The sequence below is a fragment of the Neltuma alba genome, unplaced genomic scaffold (genome assembly GCF_004799145.2).
Source record: "Neltuma alba isolate B1F8T4 unplaced genomic scaffold, ASM479914v2 tig00012565_pilon, whole genome shotgun sequence".
NCBI lineage: Eukaryota > Viridiplantae > Streptophyta > Magnoliopsida > Fabales > Fabaceae > Neltuma > Neltuma alba.
In genome coordinates, this window is record NW_021637020.1 from 136805 (window position 1) to 159028 (window position 22224).

The window sequence follows — 22224 nt, forward strand, 5'->3', positions numbered from 1 at the left end:
CATGCTTCTGGGTTGTATGAAGATTCTGAAGCAGTGCAATGGCATCGAATGATCAACTGATGACGAAAGACAAAGAAAGGGACGGCGACGAAATTTACACCAGAGATGGAACCGTAGATTATCATGGAAATCCGGCTAACAAGAATCAAACTGGAACCTGGAAGGCCTGCCCATTCATTTTAGGTGACAACTATTATACTATATTTCATATGATTGACCAGTTTACTCATACATCTCTACACACATGTATAAGCTTAATCATGGAAATTAAAGCAAGAATGATTTGTGAAACACATATATATAGGGAACGAATGTTGTGAGAGATTGGCATATTATGGAATGGGGACAAATCTAGTACTGTATTTCAAGCACAGGCTGGGCCAGCAGGGGGCTACAGCGTCCAAGAATGTTGCAGATTGGAGTGGAACTTGCTACTTCACTCCTTTGCTCGGAGCTTTTCTTGCTGATGCCTATCTTGGTAGATACTGGACTATTGCCTCTTTCTCCCTCATCTATGTCATTGTCAGTACCCTTTTCCACTCGTCAAACTCATCATTTTAAGTCAACTCAATTAACTTCCAAAGCATTATATATATGGTATGTATATATATGTATATATAACATGAATCTTGATTTATAGGGAATGGCACTCTTGGCACTATCTGCATCAATTCCTGGCATCAAGCCCATCTGCGACGTAGAAGTAGGCAACTGCAAGGCCACCGTCACGCAGAACGCGGTGGCGTTTTTAGCTCTCTACCTCATTGCTCTCGGCACCGGCGGCATCAAGCCCTGTGTTTCCTCCTTCGGAGCTGACCAGTTCGACGACGCCGATGAAGCTGAGAAGGAGAAGAAGGGCTCCTTCTTCAACTGGTTCTATTTCTCCATCAACGTTGGCGCTCTCATCGCCGCTTCTGTGCTGGTGTGGATTCAGGACAACGTCGGGTGGGGATTGGGGTTTGGGATCCCGGCGGTGGCGATGGCCGTCGCGGTGGTTTTCTACTTTTCCGGCACGAGGTTGTATCGGCACCAGAAGCCCGGCGGGAGCCCTCTTACTCGCCTGTTTCAGGTGGTTGTGGCGTCCCTGAGAAAGCACAAGGTTGATGTTCCAGACGATAAACGTCTTCTGTACGAGCTTGAGGCTGATACAGAGTCTGCCGTTGTCGGAAGCCGCAAACTTGATCGCACTTCAGGATTGAGGTGGCGGCTAATATATATACAGTTATATACGGGGTTAAATTCTTGAATAGAAATTTTACAAGATAATATGTAAGTTAGAGACAAAAATAATTTACTATCTTGCATGGCACAGATTCTTGGACAAAGCTGCGGTGGTGGAACACTCCGACGACGGGAAAGGCACGGTGGACCGATGGAGACTCTGCACCGTAACCCAAGTGGAAGAGCTAAAGGCCATTATTCGTCTCCTTCCTGTGTGGGCCACGGGAATCATCTTCGCCACCGTGTACGGCCAAATGAGCAACTTTTACGTCCTCCAAGGCGAGACCATGGACACCCGCTTCGGCAATTCCTCTTTCGAAATCCCTCCGGCGTCTCTCTCCCTCTTCGACACTCTCAGTGTGCTCTTCTGGGTCCCCGTCTACGACCGCCTTATCGTCCCCTTCGCCTCGAAACTCACCGGCAACAGACGAGGCCTCACTCAGCTCCAGAGAATGGGCATCGGCCTCTTCATCTCCATCTTCTCCGTCCTCTTTGCCGGAGTTCTTGAGCACGTCAGACTCAGAATGATGCAGAAGCATAACTACTACGAGATGAAAGAAATTCCGATTTCTATATTCTGGCAGGTCCCCCAGTACTTCATCATTGGGTGTGCTGAGGTTTTTACGTTTATTGGACAATTAGAGTTCTTCTACGAGCAAGCTCCTGATGCTATGAGAAGTGTGTGTTCTGCTCTTTCACTTCTCACAGTCGCACTGGGACAGTACGTGAGCTCGCTGCTTGTGACCATTGTTACCAAAATTACTGCCAGAAAAGGGAGCCCCGGCTGGCTGCCTGATAATCTCAACTATGGGAAGCTTCATTATTTCTTCTGGCTTTTATCTGCGTTGAGTGTGATCAACTTTCTGGCTTTCCTTGTGGTGGCTAAGATGTATAAATACAAAAGGACCCTTGGAACACTTCGCTGAAACCATTCGGCGTCATTCAAGGAGACGCCAATACTCACATCAAATATGTACAATGTTCATGACAAATCTTACTGTGTTTTATTATCGGAACTTCGTAAGTCGAATTAGATTCTTGGCTTTTGGTTTCCGCCACGTAACGTCTACCTGTATCATTGAACTCCAATGTTATGTTGTCAAAATCAAGAATCCCCCACTTGTATAAAATGTTTCTTATGCTCAGCCTATACTTGGAAACGTATTTTTACAATTTTCGATTACTTTCACATTATTTTGGACCAAGATCAATAGGTTTCTAACACCCAGTAATTTTGTAAATTATATTACAGGTATGTCAAAAGTGAAATAAAATTATAAAAATGAATTGCTAGGTAAATAATAAATAATAAAATTATAAAAATGAATTGTCTTGTAAATAATAATAGTACTCCTCCAGTCCTAATTATAAGACCCAATTGACTTATTTGAGGAGATTAAGGAAGTAAGTTGAGTTGGTTATTTATAATAAATAAGTGTTGTCATTCCTAAAATATCCTTGCTAATTAAGTATATTGGCTAAAACTATCATTATTAGAAGGATTATCTTGAAAAAAATGTATAAATATAAGAGACAAAATGGATTAGGGTCTTATAATTAGAACCAAATAAAAAGTCAAATAGAGTCTTATAATAAGAATCGGAGGAGTACTATTTAGGGCTTTATGGCCACGAAGAAACGGGCTACACAAGTGATTATTCAAAGTCATTGGGCCTATCTTTGCACAGCATAAATTGATGCCCAAGTAGATTGGCCCAATAGTTACAAACAGCACTCTCTTTGGACTCATTTGCCGCTCATTCCCTTCTTCCCCAGAGCCAGGAGTCGCAGCTTCGCCATGGTTCGAAAGCGCTTTCCTGACGCCGAAAAAGGTACTCTTTACATATATGAAAACAGTTAAAGCTTTAGCCTCATAGCCTCTGAATTGAATCGTTTGTATCATTTCCTCTTTTTGATTATATAAGCGTAACTTGCTGGATATTACATAAAATTCATGGCACGAATTTTCAGGCATTTCGTTCTTCGAATTAGACTTTTTGATTCATTTTTCTTCCCGCATAGGATTTCAGCTGGCGAATGAATACCTAAAAAGTTACCTAAATTAGAACTAGCTTCACAAACTCTGGACGAAATCATTCGTATACTACTAGTCTAGCAATTTTTGTATGAGCTTGAACTGCATACCAGATGTTTGATAAAATGTATAGCACAAAACTTTGAGTAGTTGTTCTTTTTCTTTACGAGTCGAATGTGTTGATACACAGGATTTCAGCTGGAGAAGTTTCTGAAGAAAATAGGAGTAGGGAAAGATGATCGTTATTTCTGGAAACAAGTAGGGAAGGCTTTGCTATGCACGTACGCCATAGTAGGTGCAGTGTGGGTGTACAATGAAACATCACCATTGGGTTGGTGGACGCTGAAACCACGGCCAAAGGAGGAGCGAGAGCTAGCCCACCTGTACGAGCGGCGGGAGTTTCCTTACCCCGGCGACGAAGAAGCCATGAAAGAGTTTGTTGCCAAGGGAGGGATGATTGGAACGGCCATTGGCCCAAAAGGGTTCGCTGAGACTGATAAGGATGCGTACAATTACCAGAAGCAGCTGCAGGACGAGAAGTTTGAGATAGAAGCTCAAAAACTTTGGCTCAGGATGAGGAAGGAGGTTACTGAAGAGCTTAAAGAGAAGGGCTTTGATGTGGAATGAGTCAGAAAGTGTGGCTGAAGATAAGAAAGGTCATTTCCCAGAGGCTTTTATGCCATTAGCCTAAAGGCTCATTAGCCGTTTCTCAGTCAGAAGAGTGGAAGAATGTAATAAATTTCGACGAGGCCCTCATAAATATTTGAACTGATTGTGTGGCTAATTAGATATATCTGTTGTGAGAACTGAGAATCAATTTGGTAAATATTTAGTCCGAACTGTTACGTCCTTACATGATCTTTCGTTTAACGTTAACCAAGACTGATTAGAATCTCTCTTTCCGAACCACTAGTTTTGTTAAAATCTCGTTAACTATTTTATCTTTTACCACTTGCCCTGAGCGCGTCCGCATATATATGTGTGTGACATGTTGTGCATTTTATAATCCATCTCATCGTTGCAGAACTCAAGTCTCAAGCCATGGCAGGGCGCTGCTTGCAAGTACATGTTCATTGCTTAGCTCACAAGTATTTTGTCAAATCCATGACGCTATAGGACGGATCGAGTTTGAGTAAATGAGTAAATTGGCACTGGTTTTGATGCTCTCACGCAACCAAGAGTTACCAGTGCGTCAAGTGAAATTTTAAAAACAAGTTGTACGGTATTTCAACACACAGTTTATTGTAAATTTTATAGCAACAACATTAACTAGTGAGGTGTATATGTTTTATGGATTGTGATAAAAGTCATATAGTTCATAATTTATGAGTAATCATTGTTTTTCTATTATGCGTGGAAAGATTTATTGGTGTTTAAAGACATCAGTGAGTGATGCAGTGATGGAATAACAGAGAGCATTCGTCATGCTGAGAAGACAGAATCTTTTCGTATCTTGTAACAGTACATACTGAGATAAAGCATAGTCAGAAGTAGATGTATATGTATATTTATTGAAGCAATCGCTGTGTGCGCGCATGTGTATTTTAATTATGAATAGAGAAAATTACTACCAAATCCCATACAAGACCATAAACCACCCAAAAGTCTCATGAGGCTTACAATCACTCACAAATCCCAAATCCCTGAAGTGTAAATACGTCAGAGTCATAAACAGTAGACTTATCTTTCATTGTGGCCCCATGCCGGTGAATGCAAGATAAGCTAGAAAATGGGTTTAGCAAAACACAGTAAAAAATAGAGGTATTATATTGAATTAAAATTTTTTTGGCAGACATACATAGATATAATCATATTCGAGATACTGTGAGATAGTCAAATCTTATTTTACTATATTGTAAGAAATTAATCCCTTTCTTAGACTCAATTCCATTAGAATTACAAAGAATTATTGATATATATTTTTTTGATAGGCATGGGTATCACTTATTAGAAGCAATTATATTTAAAGCATTATCAGATACTAAATATGAATATCTCTCTTACTGAAAATTTGAATCTTAGTTTATCATCATGGAGGAGACTATTATTAATTAATTGACTAATGATGCACATGCTTTAGGATTGAAAACTGAAAAGCCTTTTCAACGGGCCCCGACTGCTTACCAAGGAAAAAAAATAAAAAATAAAAACAAAAGGCCTTTTCAAAGGTCACAGCGTTGAAGTTTTACAGGAACAGCGAGAAATGCACCCACTAGACGAATAATTTAGATTTTCTGCATTTAAATACAATGACACAAAGAATAAGCAAGTTATGAAAATTTATTCTCTCCCTAACTATTTCCTCTTTCCTTTCCAATTTTTTAATACTTCAAAAACACTTAGAAAGCATTTACCTCACAGAAGATCCAAATCTTTAAATGAAAAGTAATCAAAAAGTTGATCTGTGAAATATACAACCCTTAAAAACCTCCATTATTAGAACAGAACAAGGAGAAAAGTCAATAAGAGGCACGTGCAGGCAGTCAGTGGACAACATATGAAGAAGGATGAGACACAAGCAAATAGTCAGTGAACTATATAGAAAGAAGGATGATACTATTTCCCCAACAAGTTAGTTCACAAGTCACAAGATAGGAACAAAGCCTGCGCAGGTCATATGAACGCCTGAAGCGGCCAATTTCAAAGGCCCCATTGACCCCTATATATGATCAACTTTATGGCCAATAATTGAACCATGAATTTGACCCCAAGATGGTGCACCACATGATAAGGACACGTTCACAGAATCCTTATCTTGCACATTCACAGGTAATTCAACTATACCAGAAGTGCACAACAGAACGACCAAGCTGACTCTGACAGAAATTGAACCACAAATGCTTGTTTTTAGTCGCCATGTTTAGACTAAAATCTGAGCAGCTTATAAATTGAATTCTAGAGGGATGTTTGAACAGGAAAAAAAGAAACAGGCACCACGGCACCAGAATAGAACTATCAGAATTCAGTGGAGGGAAAAAAAAAAAAAAACCAGATTCTTCAACTGGCATCAATGGTTTCAGGCCAATCAGCTTAAAGGAATTAACAGAACTTACTAGCCCTCCTGGTAAAAGAAAATTGATAAAGGTACCGACAGCCAGGAGTACCATCTTGGATTTTAGGTTTGAAAAAGCAACAACCACACAAAAATCAGCTATAAACATAAACAGAAACAGCTAGAAGCCATAGCCCATAGGTCTTTCTTTCCCTCCTATGCAAAATCCCCTTTACATACAAGCAAGAATTTGATGACATCCCAAATATACAATGCCAAAAGAGTAACATATAAAATTAATAGTTTTGGAGAATTCGCTTCAGCAAGGAGATGTCCATCAAAGGACGATGACATGCTAAAAATTTGCAAATCATTTCCTTGTCTGCTAGCCCTATTTTCCGGTCAACACTATGCAGATACAATTGTGACAGACGAGGGAGAACGTGACGCCTTAGTTTCAATGTGCCTTCACTTCTGAATTCGAAGGCTGCAGCCAAGAGACAGAATAGGATGCTTTGCTAGCCTGTTTGATATACGTAATTCGGCAGAGACAACGATATTTGTTAAAGGAAAGTATTAGCAGCATAAATCCTCATAACACATGCAAACTACGTTATAAATTCTGCAAGCTTGGAGAGAGGGTACCCAATGTGCTGCTTTTTAATCAATGACAATGAGACATCAGAAATTGACTGCTTTACAATTCCGCCCTACTTAATTAATTATTGATTAATTAACATCTAACACCGTTATTTATAAGCCATGAACATCTTGGCTCACCTTAGATTCTATATAATGCACGGAAAAACTGTATCTAGTTGAATAGATGTCCTAAACTTCTCATTAACCGTATATCTTTAACAAGAGGAAACAAGAACTGCCCATAACATTGCTTTTAGTTCAAGAATAAAGAGGACTTACAGCATAGTTTTTACCTAGTGAAGGATCTTATATTCAAAATAACAAGAGAAGTTACATATTTAAAGAAAAGTGTTAGTTTCTCAATTTCAACCAGATGTAAGAATCGGTGGAGCTGAACTAGAAACCGGAAACTATAGCTTACCCTCTGATATATGACCCCTCACATGCCTGAAAGAACTAAGCTGAGTCTTTCTTACTAGATCTAATGACAATAAACTTCATCTTGCAGCGCATGACTAGTGATGTTGAAAAGTTTGAGACAGCACATCACTACAGAAGATCAAACCATGGAAAAAAGTCTGCTAGTAATATATGTCAGGTGATTACATTAAGTGCTGAAATATGATATTTCCTATGTCAATAACTCTCTATGGAAGAAATACTTTATTTCTGCCACCAATATCATAAGATATTTTGTCATTGGAATCTAACAATGTAATTGTACTTTATCTCATGAACAACGACAATTACATATAATGCTTTTATTTTACAGCCAGATATACTTGCAGAAGCTAACAAAGCTTCACAAGACACTTCTGGTTGTTGGGTGCAAATCCTTTACGCTACTCTTCACAGACTTGCTTCGCCTATAGCTCTTCAACGGTGTCAAGTAGAACCTCAGTAAGCCGGTGTCAGCATTATTCGGTGAATACCTGGCACTCCGGTTTCTCTGAAGCATAAGGTCTTGCCTTCCATTCAAAACATTGCTTTTGTTCTCAGGACCCCCCATGCTATTGACCAAACCGGCCATTCTACAAGGGTTTCTACAGCTAACACTATAGCTTCGAATAAGCTTTTGACTAACTGATTCACTCGCTTGTCCATTAACTACCCTCCTCAGCTTTTGCCAAGAATCTGTGATTGGCTTATTAACCAGATCTCCACTCCAGCGCCATCCTCTTCTTCTAACTTATTTTCCTTCTTCTTCTGTACAATGCCCAACTTATTCCACATCTTGCGCCAGTTTGGGAGCTTCCTGAGGCCCTTTTGGTCAACTCCAGTAGCAGCGTCAGAAGTATCCTCCGATGTAGATCCCAGTACAGGATCAGTTTGAACATTATTCGGAGATTTCAAACCCCTGTCCATTAGTTCTTTCTCTGTGATCAGCAACTTTGCCCCGTAGAATAACTCTGTGGTAGCAGGAGATACTTTGGCATTAGATATCAGTTTTAATTCATCAACCTCTGGTATGGCTGGTTTCCGAGAGCTTGATCTATCAAAACTCCTTCTCCGCTGTTGCCATGACAAAGAATCCGAATAGTAATCTTTGGTCTGAGCTGATCCACCAGGATTCGACTCTCCAGCACCTTCCAGATTCACTTTCTCTTCATGAACTCTATTTTCAGTCACATTAACAGAGAAATTAGCATCCTCCACAACTGATATCATTGGCGAAAGCCTAGGACATGCCTTCCCGATTAAATATCCGTCCCAAGAAGCTCGAGGCACATCAAGCGAAAGCCGCGAATCATCCAGAGACATTCTACCTGCATCAAGTGATAACCTTGGATCAGTATCACAAGATCTTCTTCCCAACCCATATTCCCCAACCTCAGATTGAGTCTCCCTCAATCTTCTGTTTCTCGGCTTCTCAACCTTCAGTCCTGTCAAACCAACGTCCGCATTATGATCAGAGCCATTATGTTTCTTTATCTTCTGCTTTCGCCTCCATTTCCTCAGTTTCTTGCTAAAGGCCGAAGCTGCCTCCCAGAAACTCCCCGCAATATCTCTAAAATCTCTCCCTGCATTTTTCCCACCCTGCAATTCAAGATCTATAAACTCCTTCATCGTCTTCGTCTCCTCCTCGTCATTAACTTCATCTCCTCCGTCCGTAACACCAACAAAACTATCCCCACAAACCCTAACTGCTTCATTCGCATCCCCAAACTGCTCCTCCTCCCGTATTTCATAACTCAAGCTTCCCAATTCCACCTCAAACTTCCGATTCAGGCCCTTCTTCTCGTCATCACGATTAAAGAGATCCCACAGCGTGCTCCGTGCCCGAACCTCACAGGACCTCCGACGAGGCTCCGAAATGGCAGGGGCAAAAGCCGCCTGCCCGCTACCGCAGCAAGATTTGTGTGCGACGGAGCTGAGGGGCAAGCTGAACCTCTTGGTCGGAGTACCCATGGCCGGAAGAGGACTCAATGCCGGCGGCGAGACGTTCCCGGAGACAGGAGGCGCAGAAACCGGTGACGGGCTTGGCGGGATGGCGGTGGCAGCTAGAAAGACGGTGGGATTTGGAAGAAACAGTCATGGCTGCGAAGGGAAGATTTGTAGAAGAATAAAGGGTGAGAGCATGATAGATGAAGAAGGCAAGTGGAGGACAGAATGAGTAGAGAGAGAAGAGAGAGGAGCAGGTTCAGTGGGACTCAGTGAAGTGAGAAAGAAAGTAGCGAGGAAATTGTTGATGAAGGAAACCCTTGATAAACCTCCATGCCTGCCACTACTTTTTTCGTTATCCAATAATTTCCATTAATTCGACACCATTAACAGCTTGAATCATGCATTTATTAATCCTTTTTCCCACTCAATCAAAAATTAATCAACTCAGAGGCTTCTTAGCCACTTAGGATGCCTGAGTGATCAAGAAAGAAACAAAATCTGCATTTATTGAGGCGAGGTGAAATATAAATATAGAGATTCTAATATCAATATCCTACATCCCAACGTGGTAACCTAATCACACATGGGTCCGGCTTCATATCAGGACCACATTGTTTATCATCATTACGAAATTTCAACACTTGAAATCTAATTTTAATAATCCAAATTTAATTTTGTTTAATTGGGATGGATAATTATTAAAAAAAATAAATTGGCGTTGTGTTTGTTTTAAATTCTACAATTAATTTGAAATGCAAACTATTAAGTATTAAAGTTATTTAAAAATAAAAGAATATTAATTCTGAATACTACCTCTGGTCCTAATTATAAGAGCTAGTAGTTGACTAATTTGAAGAAATTAAGGAAAGAAGTTAAATTAGTTATTTATAATAAATATGACTCATCTTTTTAAAAATCCTTACTAATTAAGTGTATTAGTTAAAACTACTATTATTAAAAGGACTACTTTAGGAAAAAAAAAAGTATAAATATGAGAGACAAAATAAATTGTGATCTTATAATTAGGACCAAAATAAAAATTAAACGAGATCTTATATTAAGGACCAAAAGTAATAGTTTAATTTTAATTTAGACCATGTAAGTTGATATTTCAAATTTGCTTTGGCGATAATTATTTCAAAACAAATCAAAACATATGATTTTTTAATATATTATTTATTCTACAAAAAACTAATCACTAAATTTTCCTTGACGGAAAAAGCCTCCTTAGCCAAACACCGAGTTAATTTGGGAATTTATTTTTGTTTGGTACAATCAACTAATGTGTGTCAATTGATTCACTTTTTTCATGGTTTAAAACGACTTAAATTTTGTTTCATTAGTAAACTCTATAATATTGCTTTATTGCATGAACATGATATGAAGTAAACTCAAATCTTCATATTCAAATTTTAAGAATATTTTTAATATTTATTGGTAATTTGTCTTAATGCATTTGCCCTTTATTACAGCATTTTACGTACCCGAGACACTCGGTATCAATATCATATTCCGGCGCGCGAAAAAAAGATCCTCGGTATCGTATTATAATACCATCACGCTTAGGAGCACGAGGTCATCCAGTCCCCCTCCCCCCTCCAGAGAATAAGTCATAAATTAAATTTTGTTGTAATTAATTTTCTTTAAAAAAATTAATTTTTTAATTTTTAACTTACTTATAACTCAATTCATCAATTATAATCCGAGAAACTTTTGACTCGCCTTAATCTCTTGTCTTTGTAATTTTCATATGTGGCTCCTACTCAACTCCACATGGCATTCTTAATTAAATTTAAAGGTATTTGATAGAAATCAAACCATAGTTTTAAAAGTAATTTTATGGTATATGAAATAAATATGTGAATAAATTTATCTCGATGTACGAAAAAATACTTTTAAAAAACAAAGTTCCCAAACATCCCCTTTAACGAAAGAGTGAAGGAGCCGAAAGGATGAAGTGGAGTTCTGGAATTCCCATCAACTGTGATGCTAATGCCAATGGGATTCAAAGCTCCCACTAAGCTCTCCTCTATGTTCTTCCCGCACTCCATGGAAGAATCAAGTTTACATTGAAAAATTAAGATACATTTTGGTGGCTCTATAGAATCAAGAAGAGATAAGACAAGTTTTTCTCAGCATCTGGGATATTTCTGTAGAAATAGTAAAGGCTGTTGGCAGATGGATTCCCAACAAGATATTCACTAGGGCAAAAAAGTTAATTTTATTTTCCTGAACATTGTTTTTGAGCTTCTCTCTTTCGTTAACAAGTTTTGTTGCGAAGAGACAATGTGTGCTTATGATTGCCCATTTAATTTGCACTTGTATGATTTGTGATATAGATGAGGCATCATTACTGATTGAATATGGATCAGAAGAGAACTCATATCTTCTAGCTGCAGCTTGCTTGCAGGTGTTTTTCAGAGAGCTTCCTAGATCCATAGTCCACAGTTTATGAGACTTGCTTTTTTAGCCCAGAGGATGGAGAGATAGATTAGCTATGCAAAGCGTTGGCTTTTTTTCCAAGATTACGCACCTCCATTGTCATTATATCTTGATATTCGTCCAATAAGGAGCCATATGTAAGCACACATGTTGGGGTTCTGATTCAAAAACTCCTTATGAAGGACATGAAGAAGAGTTTTGGTGGAACCTTTGAAGCTTATCATCTGGAACTCCTTTCCGTCATCTCCACTCCTTCATTTTTTTGTTTAAATTTATATATAAAAAAACCACGTGGAACTGAGTTGGGATCACATAAGATGAGTCATCATTGAGTTACAGATAACAAGGATGGTGATATAAAAACTAAAAAGATAATCATAAACAAGTCAAAATTGTAGGAGCTGAATTATACTGAATTATAGTTAAGAGATTTAGCTATAAGTAAATTAAAGGTTTAAAAACTAAAACATTAATTTTTGGTAATTTTTTAACAATTAACTTAACTTTACTACTCTACAAAATAAGTCTTATATTAAGACTATGATATAAATAAAATAGTGTTATATTTAAGACTGAGAATGTTATTCTTACCTTTTGGTTATTCCTTTTTCACTAAGGTAATATTAAAAGCATTAGGTTATAATTTTAAAAATATAGCTCATATTTATTTTGGCCAAAAAAACTTATATTTGTAAAAATTATTAATAATAATCTATTTTTATGATTTATAATTAAAACAAGTGTAAGTACTTGTATGAAATCTAAAATAAATGAATTACCATCATTATAAGTTGTGGAAAACACTAAGTTTTTGCTGGCAAAATAAAAGATAAGACTAAATTTTTTAGGCCAAAATAATTAATGCGATTTCCTATGGACAAGAGTGGGCTTCTTCTGTGTTCGCTTTTTGTCTTCTTCCTCTTTTTATTTCTTTAAAGTGAAAATGAGCCATATTATTTACAGACGATGCCATTTGTTACCATTTCTTTTTAGTTGAACCATTTTGTACAATTTCTATGCTTAAATTATAGGAAAAATGATAAAAAAGAAGAAACTGAAAGTACTAAAATTTAAATCTGGTAACAATACTTTATTTAATTTTGACAATATTAAATTTACAAACAATAATAAATTTTTACCGACATTTCTTAGTAATATTAATAATACTCAGGCCAGAAAATATTAATTGATTTTACTTTTCCAAATCTTTCTTTTCTTTTGGAAAAAAAAAAAAAAAGGAAGAAAAAGGCACGAGGTGTTCTTCGGAGGTTCGTTGGTAGTAGAGCTCGCCAGCTGGACCCTCCCGCGGGTGAAAACCACCACCGCTTGCTACGTTACTGTTTGCGCCGCCTCGATGTCCTCCGTGCTCCCTCCCTCTGCCTTCTTACCCGATGGACCAATCGATCTGAAACCTATCGGACTGTCTCGAATCCATACCAGACCAATCTCCCTTCGATCACCAAAAGCTCATATCGTCTCTTCGAGTTTATTAGTACCCAAAACCGTGGACTCGTTTTTCAGTCACAAAATTCAATCTTGGAATTCCTCAACTGTTTTCAACCGCGTTCTTTCTCTTCCCCGACTTGAGGTTTCGTCCGAAAATGCCCAGTTCAACTCGCTTCCTGAGGACGAGCAGTTGCCGCAGGGCCAGCAGCCGAATTTCGCTGAGTTCATTACTTCGGAGAGGGTCAAAGTGGTGGCGATGCTTGCTTTAGCTCTTGCGCTTTGCAATGCTGATCGTGTAGTCATGTCGGTGGCTATCGTGCCGTTGTCGCTCGCTAACGGTTGGAGCCGCTCGTTCGCTGGAATTGTTCAGGTGCGTTTCAAATACTCGAAGAATTGCCTGTGAGAGTCTTCGCTGCCTCGTACTTATTGTTTGACTGATACTTTTGGACAGTCAGCTTTTCTTTGGGGGTATCTGGTTTCACCTATAGCCGGAGGGGTATTAGTAGATAACTATGGTGGCAAAGGGGTCATGGCTTGGGGTGTGGCTCTGTGGTCGCTGGCTACTTTTCTTACTCCCTGGGCTGCAGAGACTTCCTTGTGGGCACTGCTTGCCGTTCGTGCTTTGCTGGGCATAGCGGAAGGAGTGGCTCTTCCTTCCATGAATAACATGGTGGCGAGGTATTGGCTATTGATTGTTTACAACGTTCGTTTTGGGATGATCACTAGAATTAATGTTTCAGTGGATATGACATGACCCTTTGTTTATTATTGGTACTGAAATTATAAGAAATTGTTGAAGCAACAAGGCTGAATTAGAGAATAATGACCGGTTTCATTCTTCCCTTTAGGTGGTTTCCTCAAACAGAAAGGTCAAGAGCTGTCGGAATTGCAATGGCTGGGTTTCAACTTGGGTCTGCAATAGGGCTCACGCTTTCACCAATACTTATGTCAAAAGGTGGTATATTTGGACCATTTGTAATTTTTGGATTGTCAGGGTTTCTTTGGGTTCTGGTGTGGTTATCAGCAACATCAAGCACTCCAGGTCGAAGTCCTCAGATATCAAAATATGAGTTGGAGTATATACTGAATAAGAGGAAAAAAGCCTTTGATGTAGATACAATAAAACCCAGTGGAAGTAAAGTTAAAGTGACTCCTCCATTCAGGCGTTTGCTTTCAAAGCTGCCAACATGGTCCTTACTTGTTGCAAATGGCATGCACAGCTGGGTAATACTTCACATCTATTGCATTTACCTATTAACAGACTCTTGCTTATAGTGTTATTAAGTTGGAGTTTATAATCACTCGAGTTGACATAAAATTTGCCAGTGCTACATTCATGGGGGATTACCTAGTCTTACTTCCTAGGCTGTGTTTTGTACATGTAAAGAGAGATAGGGTCCAGGGAAAGGGGAAAAGGTGATGAAGTGTCTCTTTTTCCCTTGTGATTGGTATAAAGCAAACCTTTTCACTTGGGAATGTCATACTCCCTTGTTCAAGGGTGAGTTCTCGCTTTCCAGCCCGCTAGTGGAAATGCCCTTTCCCTTTCTAATTTATTTATGCCAAACTATAAAACATATCGTTTTCCTTATTTTTTTTCATCTCCTACCCAACATGATTTGTGTACTTTCCAGCAAACCCCTCTCCCTTTCCTCATCCATTTTCTTATCTATTTCCCTCTCCCTTCACAAGGCTCTCTTCGTACCAAATGTGGCCCTGAAGTAATCTTTACTTTTGTTCCCATTCCCCACAACCCACTTAATTACTAGAGAAGAATAATCTAACGGAATCTTTTTTTGAAAAAGAGACGATGGCAAGGTCAAAAGGAGTAGATATTAGTGCAGATTATCTATATTGAAAGAATTGTCTGCAAGACAGTATCATGCCATATTGTAACTATTCTTTTATCAGAAATGCCTTGTTCTTTTCAAAATTTGACTCTGTTTGTTTTCCTTATTTCACAGGGATTTTTCGTTTTTCTTTCTTGGATGCCCATATACTTCAACTCGGTAAGTCTCATTATTTTTATAGAATTGTAATTTTTGCTGGCAAGCATGCATTGGAAATTATGTTGAAATGAATATTTTTTGAACCATTTTATGCATAACCTTCAATCACAGGTATATCGTGTGGATCTCAGACATGCAGCATGGTTTAGTGCTGTTCCATGGGTTCTGATGGCTATCATGAATTATGTTGCTGGCTTGTGGTCAGACATGATGATACAAAGTGGTATAAGTGTCACTTTAACTCGCAATATCATGCAAGTAAGTAAAATATAGTGGAGAGGTTTATTATGAAGAAGTATGATAATTTATTTCTGATTTACTTAAAATAGATATTTTGTGGTCATACTGAACCGGCAAAACTTTCTTTTTTATTTGGTGATTCCATTAAACTTTCAATTATACTCTTGCTAGATTGCCATCTTTTGATCTTGGATCTGTCTTTGGTGTTGGAGTTTGGGGCAACAGGATGTTTTCTGAAACAAGAAATTTTTGGTTGCTATTCTCTAATTTTAAATTCATTGATCTTTGATGCTCTCTTTTCTTCCCCTCTCTTTATGTCTGTTAATTTTCAATCTTCCCAATGTGTGTAAGTTCATGTGGACAATGCTTCTTGTGTTTTTTCACTGCAGTCCATTGGTTTTGTTGGTCCTGGATTATGTCTCATCGGTTTGGTAAAAGCCAAAATTCCGTCAATTGCTTCTGCTTGGCTGACTTTGGCATTTGGCTTGAAATCTTTCAGCCACTTCGGTTTCCTTGTGAACATTCAGGTTTTTATTTTCAATATTATTATAATATATTGTTTCCAGGTAGTATAATCTTCTCACTACAGCCTAATATTCACTTCCTTCATATTACAGGAGATTGCGCCACAGTATTCTGGTGTTATACACGGTAAGATTTTTGTAATGATCCCATAAACATCCATATGATGTGATTTGATAACTTTTTAATCAATAATACCTTCAAAATGGTTTGTAGCCTGTACTTCGTGATCATTATTTGTATGTTGTAGAAAAATTGTAAATGTATGGCAGGATAGTGTATAGCAGGTGCAAAACTTTGGAAGAGTTCAATTAAAACAACTTCCTGCACTCCGGAATAATATGTTGCCAACAAGGGTTTTTCTGATCTTTTTTCTAGGATTGGCACTCACTGCTGGAACATTGGCGGCTATAATCGGAACAGTTGGAACTGGTTTTTTTGTTGATCTGATTGGATCTTTCCAAGGGTTTCTGTTGCTTACATCACTCCTATATTTTCTTTCTGCTCTTTTCTACATCCTCTTCTCTACTGGAGACAGAGTAAATTTTGATGAACCTGGTGAGTATAATACCTTGTTACATTTATCTTGAACTTGCATTATTTTCTGGATTTTTCGTAGGAGGGGAATGGCTGCTGTGTTATTTCTAGAGTCTGTACTTACAAATGGCTGAGTCAACTGCTAATTAATATTGTTAAATTCACCTTAATCCCCGGCATAGGAAAAAAATAATAGCGAAAAAGGTGGTGCTCAAAAATGGTTTTTTCCCAGAACAATACTAAATCTCTAAGATCTATCATAATGGATTTTCGTCTTTAGTAATGGCCTCTTGTAAATTTCTCACGAATTGTGTGTAAACTCTCTCTGGACAGTTCCTTGATGAGTGTCAGAAACTGCTAAGCCTACTGTACAGTGTCTTGTATACAAAAGGAGTACGAGGATCATGTCCTCTGGAAGAAGCTTTGACCTATTCTCGTCTGTAAATTCAATGCCTTGTATAGCTCTATCGAGGCTCTTTGTTTCAGGTGCATGTTCAGTACAAGGTTTCCCTGATATGAAGAATATATCGAAGTGACCAAGGAAAAAGAAACAAAGTGTAGAAGATAATAATGGTGCTGAATTGGTTTTCCTTGGCTGAAGGATTTTAGAGCCAAACGAATCATTTAGCGGACAAAGAGATGGTGGATGATGATTAATTACACAAGTAACATTTTACTTGCCTGATTTTTTTTACTATAAAGGGAGAATTTCGAAGTTTAACTTGTTAATAATCCGAACTCTAATGAAAAATGAATTTCAGGAAACAGAATTTTCAATTATATTAATTCAGAAGGTGATTGTATTAGTTTATACAATTAGATTTTATGCATTTTGATTGTGTCTCCGAATTTTTGATAATTGCAGCTTCTGTGGCTAACATCTTAGTTGCTTACCCCCCCCTGCTGAGTCTTTCGCATTATTGCTTCTTCAGGATTTGAGGGGCTATATTAAGTAGAGCATCATTGCTTGCCGTGGCCTTTGACAAAGTTCTCCGGATGAAGTTCACTGCCTTAGGAATGGCTCTTGCCTTCCAGTTTCTTTCCCATCTTTCGAGTTTTTGGAACACCATATAAAATCAGAATAATTTTCGTCAAAAATGCTCTGTGAAAAAGATTTTATGGAGGAAATTGAGTACACATTAAATGAAAATATACTCCACTGATTTTTATTACTACCTCCGGTCTTTAATATAGAACCTTGTTTGATTTTTATTTTGATCTTAAATATAAGATTCCAATTTATTTTGTCTTTCATATTTATATATATATATTTAAAGTAATCCTTCTAATAATAGTAGTTCTAGTCAATACACTTGATTAACAAGGATATTTTAGGAAATACAACACTTATTTATGACAAATAACTAATTTGACCTCTTTTCTTAATCTCTTTAAATTTGTGAACTAATTTTTATAATTAGGATCGGAGGTAGTAACTTGTAAGGTCACACAGAATGTGGTTAATCATCCATATAAAGCCACACTATGCATCATTCACAATGAGTTTCGTCGCCGTCAACAAACATGAATGATGCACCCACATAAAATAAGAGGAAGGGGAGCGACGCGGCGGGAGAAATAATTATGAATTATTAAATTTAATAGAGATCATCAAATGTGAATCATCATCGTCTTCGTCATCTTCAAACTCTGTACCATGCCTTCTCATGTTTCAAGTCAATTCCTGCGGATGACGACAATATGTATAGTGTCGTCGGATTGTTCCCCTGCATTGTTGTGAGTTTCCGTGCCTTGTGCTGTAACGTGATGATTATTGAATAGCTTCGACAGATAGTTTTAGGACAGGAACATGGCCAGTACGAGGATAAGTGAGGACAGGTTGATGATGAAGCACTTGATGAGGGAGACCAGAACCAGCAAAAGCAGCTCACATGCGATAATTCCAGAAACATGGCACGCCGCAACCTTGAAATAATCCAGTGACCGATGATCACTGGTTTGATCCGAAGGGAAAGTTGAGAGTGCAATGTCGTAGACCAATTTTGATATCAGAAAAATCATCATGGTAACCATGTGGTCTTTGAAAGCGCGGTTGCTCAATGCTTCATGCTTCATCCCAACCAAAGCAAGAAGCATTCCAGTTAGGTAGGCATAAATTGTAGGGGATGGAACAAATCCGAAGCCCTTCACAAACATTATGTGTGTGTGTAGCAAAGGGTTAAAGATTCTGTGTTTGGCTCGATGGAGGGAAGGGGAGGGGAGGAAAGGGAGGGTAGCTACAAAAGGGAGGGGAGGGAGGGGGAGGGGAGGGAGGGATTTTAATGATCTTCTGTTTGGATTGAATGGAGGGGAGGGGAGGGAGCAATTTTAATAATACCTTATTTTGTTCTAATAAAAAATTGACTATTTTAGCCTCATAAAATTTAAATGAATTTTCTCGCTTTTTTATTTTGTTAAGATATAACTATATATATAATACAATTCACCAATTTTGATTTACAAGACATAGTCACACACTTATAGAATATCAAGATAAAAAGTCACGAGTGATAGATTTCAATCAGAGAAAAGACCTTGAAGGTAAAAGAAAATACCAACAACCTCTTGGAATTAGAAGAAGAGAAAAAAAAAGTTTACAAATGCTCACTAATTTTGGAGACAATTATCTTAATAACCTCTTGTTAGATGCTCAAAAAACTCTCTTATGTAGAAATGTTTACGACTGATTAGAGATTAACAAATCAAAAGGGTATATAAGGAATTGAAATATTATCTCTCATCTCCCCTCCAAAAAACACCACTTTTGGAGGGGAGGCTAGAAGGGAAGGGGAGGGGAGAAGAATCCCTCCTAGGGTGGTAATACGGGCCAACCCGCGGGTTGCGGGTTGGCCCGTGGCGGGTTCAACCCATATGGGTCAGGTTGAAAAGCGTCGTTTGAAGGCGGGTTGGCTTTTAGCCAACCCTAACCCACCAAGGTGGGTTGGTGGGTTGGTGGGTTGGCCCGCCAACCCACCAACAATTATTTACTTTTTTTTTTTTTAATTTTTTAATCTTTAAATATTATTTTTTATTCAATATTTAAAAAAAATATAATGATATTTTTACTTTTTTCTTGAAATATTTGATTGGAAATACCAAATAAATTATATAAGTATTTTTTTTTAATTTTTTAGATATAATATCATATATAATAATACAATTATAATAATTTTTAAAAATTTTAAAAATAAAAAAATATATATGCGGGTTAGCCCGCGGGTTGGCGGGCTAACCCACGGCGGGTTGTGGGCCTGGCGGTGCGGGTTGGAAAGATTCGTTTATTGGCGGGTTGGCTTTTAGCCAACCCTAACCCGTTATTTTTGGCGGGTTGGCGGGTTGAACCCGCGGGTTCAACCCATATTACCAGCTCTAATCCCTCCCCTCTTTAAAAAACATCTTAACCAAACGAGGGAAGGGGAGGGGCTCCCTCCCCTCCTAAAAAATTACACTAGCCAAACAAGGGGAGGGAAGCAACTCCCCTCCCCTCCCCTCCAAAAATCCCGTACCAAACATAGCGTAAGAAATGAAAAGATGTATAAACTAACCAATAATACTCCTCGGATTCTTAATATATGACTTAATTGCTGAGTTAATTTTAGTTCTAAATATAAGACCTATTTTTCATATTTATTAATTTTTTTCTAAATTACCTATATGGATACTCGTTCAACCATAATTAAATAAAAGACGGGGAAAGGATATTAAGAAAGAGGATTATAGTATTTTAGAGAAAACACATCATATTTTTTATAATTAACTAATTTACTCAATTTTTTTAATCTAATCATAGATTTTATATTATAGATACGAGGAGTACAAAATAATGGAAAAAGTTGATCATGACTCACTTGGGCTGTCTAGCAGTCTAGCATGAATTGGTCCAATATTTGGGGGTGTCGGATAAGCCACGAAGAAGCCTAGAGACCAAATATCTCATAATTGCAGTCTAATATCAATAATAATCAGTGTGTGTCTGGTCAATGAAACCGTGAGACAACGAGGTGTTATGGAGACTCTTAGGAGAAGCGCATGGGAAGGATGCGGCTAGAGGATGGGCTCTTGTTTGCAGTCTAATATCAATAATGATCACTGTGTGTCTCCTCAAAGTAAATTTAATGAAACTGTGAGACAACGAGTCAACGAGGTGTTGTGGAGAGTCTCGGGAAGGAGCTAGCCAGAGAAGGATGGGATCTTATATAATCAAATGTCTCCTCACGGATGAAATACAAATACTGCGAAAGTCGGGGGGGAACGTCCAGTTGCGCAAAGTTATTAATAACTTGAAGTGTAAAAATTAACAAGTATTACAACAAGTATTCACAACACATTTTCTTAGCGGATCACAAAAATATAATGTATGAGTTGTCAATATATGTCATGATAGTTGTTACTCGTTACATTTTAAATTGTTCAATGACTGTATTTTCAGTTATTAATGGATACTTTGAAAAAAAATAAAGACAATTTGATAGTTAAACAAATCAAATTTCTTACAATGAGGTCCCTTAGGACTTCATTTTAATATATTTTTTGTATTTAATTTTTTTGGGTGGGACCTTATTACAGTTTTCTTTTCAAAAAAAGTGTTTATAAAAAAAAAAAAACTGAACATGTGGATGACCCCAAAATCATCATTACGTCGACACAACCAATCCAAACACTCTATAACCTGGCACAATTTATTTTTCGACCAAAATCATGATTTAGATATGTTTCTCAACTTTTGGAGGAAAGTGAATGAATAGATTTTGAGTCGAATAAATTTTATGAATCATGAATCTCTTTTAGAGAAAAATAAACTGTGGAACATGGAATGAGGGGCCTTCAAAAGTTCAAAAATAAAGAAAACGGGATTTGGGAACTTCACTGATACGTACGTTAAATTGTCCTCATTGGGACCAATTGATCCAGGATTGTGTTTTGGAATTATTAGCAACAACTGAAAAGTGGTTAGTGATTGAGTACAATTTGGTCTGCCCGCTGCAAAGTAAAATGTAAAATTCTGTCAAGTTGGGCTTGAGCAATTTTCTGGGAAGAATCTGATGACTCCCCCACTTGGGGCCAATATCTGGTGACGCGTGGCGGGATCAAAAAGAATTTGATAAAAATATGGAAGATGTCATGAGAGAAAAGAAAGGAAAAAGCTAGACGTCCAGGACCTGTAAGTGAAAAGCCCAATCACACGGTGGAGAAAATGATTCGACTTGAAAAGCAAAGGATGAACCAACAGGGATTGATTCAAGTAGTAAGCGGCTTGGTACTATTTAAATGAGGTTTTAAGTTCAAGGCTCAGCGTATGCAGAAATTCTTATTGAGAGACTCACCCACTATAGCCAGGTACGCAACGCGAGTTGAATCCAAATGTAGTCGGAGCAAAACTCCGGTAAACTGGATGGGCAACTAAAAAAAAGTAAAGGATGAAGTGAAACTCAATTTGCTTAGCCGTGTGAGTGAAGACTCCACAACTCCAGAGAGAGAAGCCTCGTCGCAACTCAAAGTGCATTGTAATCAAATCCTTCCAAAGCTCTTATTAATATAATATTAAAGATTAATAATATATAATATAATATAATATCTCTGTCGGCGAAAAAAATATAATATAATATATATCTCTCTCTAGCATTGATATATTCATCAAAAGGCTGGGAAGGAAGCTGAGAGTCCAGCATAGTCCGTTTGATGCCCCAAAATTCAAAATGCATAAATTAGAAGGGCGATGTGAGGGGCCTGCAGGATATTTATATATTCATCAGAAG

General features: G+C 37.9%; 3 protein-coding genes and 1 pseudogene across 3 annotated transcripts; 3 read left to right on the forward strand and 1 right to left on the reverse strand.

The window, feature by feature from the left end:
- The first annotated feature begins 38 nt into the window (after positions 1-38).
- LOC114728697 (protein NRT1/ PTR FAMILY 8.2-like) lies at positions 39-2147 on the forward strand. The gene is made up of 4 exons (XM_028915631.1): positions 39-183; positions 305-522; positions 641-1200; positions 1313-2147. The coding sequence occupies exons 1-4, from the start codon at positions 39-41 to the stop codon at positions 2145-2147; spliced, it is 1758 nt and encodes a 585-aa protein (XP_028771464.1).
- Positions 1548-17327, forward strand: LOC114728686 (probable anion transporter 4, chloroplastic). The gene is made up of 9 exons (XM_028915622.1): positions 1548-1552; positions 13667-13841; positions 14012-14387; positions 15125-15169; positions 15281-15427; positions 15799-15936; positions 16027-16060; positions 16310-16489; positions 16802-17327. The coding sequence occupies exons 2-9, from the start codon at positions 13693-13695 to the stop codon at positions 16807-16809; spliced, it is 1077 nt and encodes a 358-aa protein (XP_028771455.1). The 5' UTR covers positions 1548-1552; positions 13667-13692; the 3' UTR covers positions 16810-17327.
- On the forward strand, positions 2985-4149 carry LOC114728687 (uncharacterized). Its single transcript, XM_028915623.1, has 2 exons — positions 2985-3053; positions 3447-4149. The coding sequence occupies exons 1-2, from the start codon at positions 3020-3022 to the stop codon at positions 3881-3883; spliced, it is 471 nt and encodes a 156-aa protein (XP_028771456.1). The 5' UTR covers positions 2985-3019; the 3' UTR covers positions 3884-4149.
- LOC114728698 (protein OCTOPUS-like) lies at positions 7661-9626 on the reverse strand (annotated as a pseudogene).
- Positions 17328-22224: the final 4897 nt, after the last annotated feature.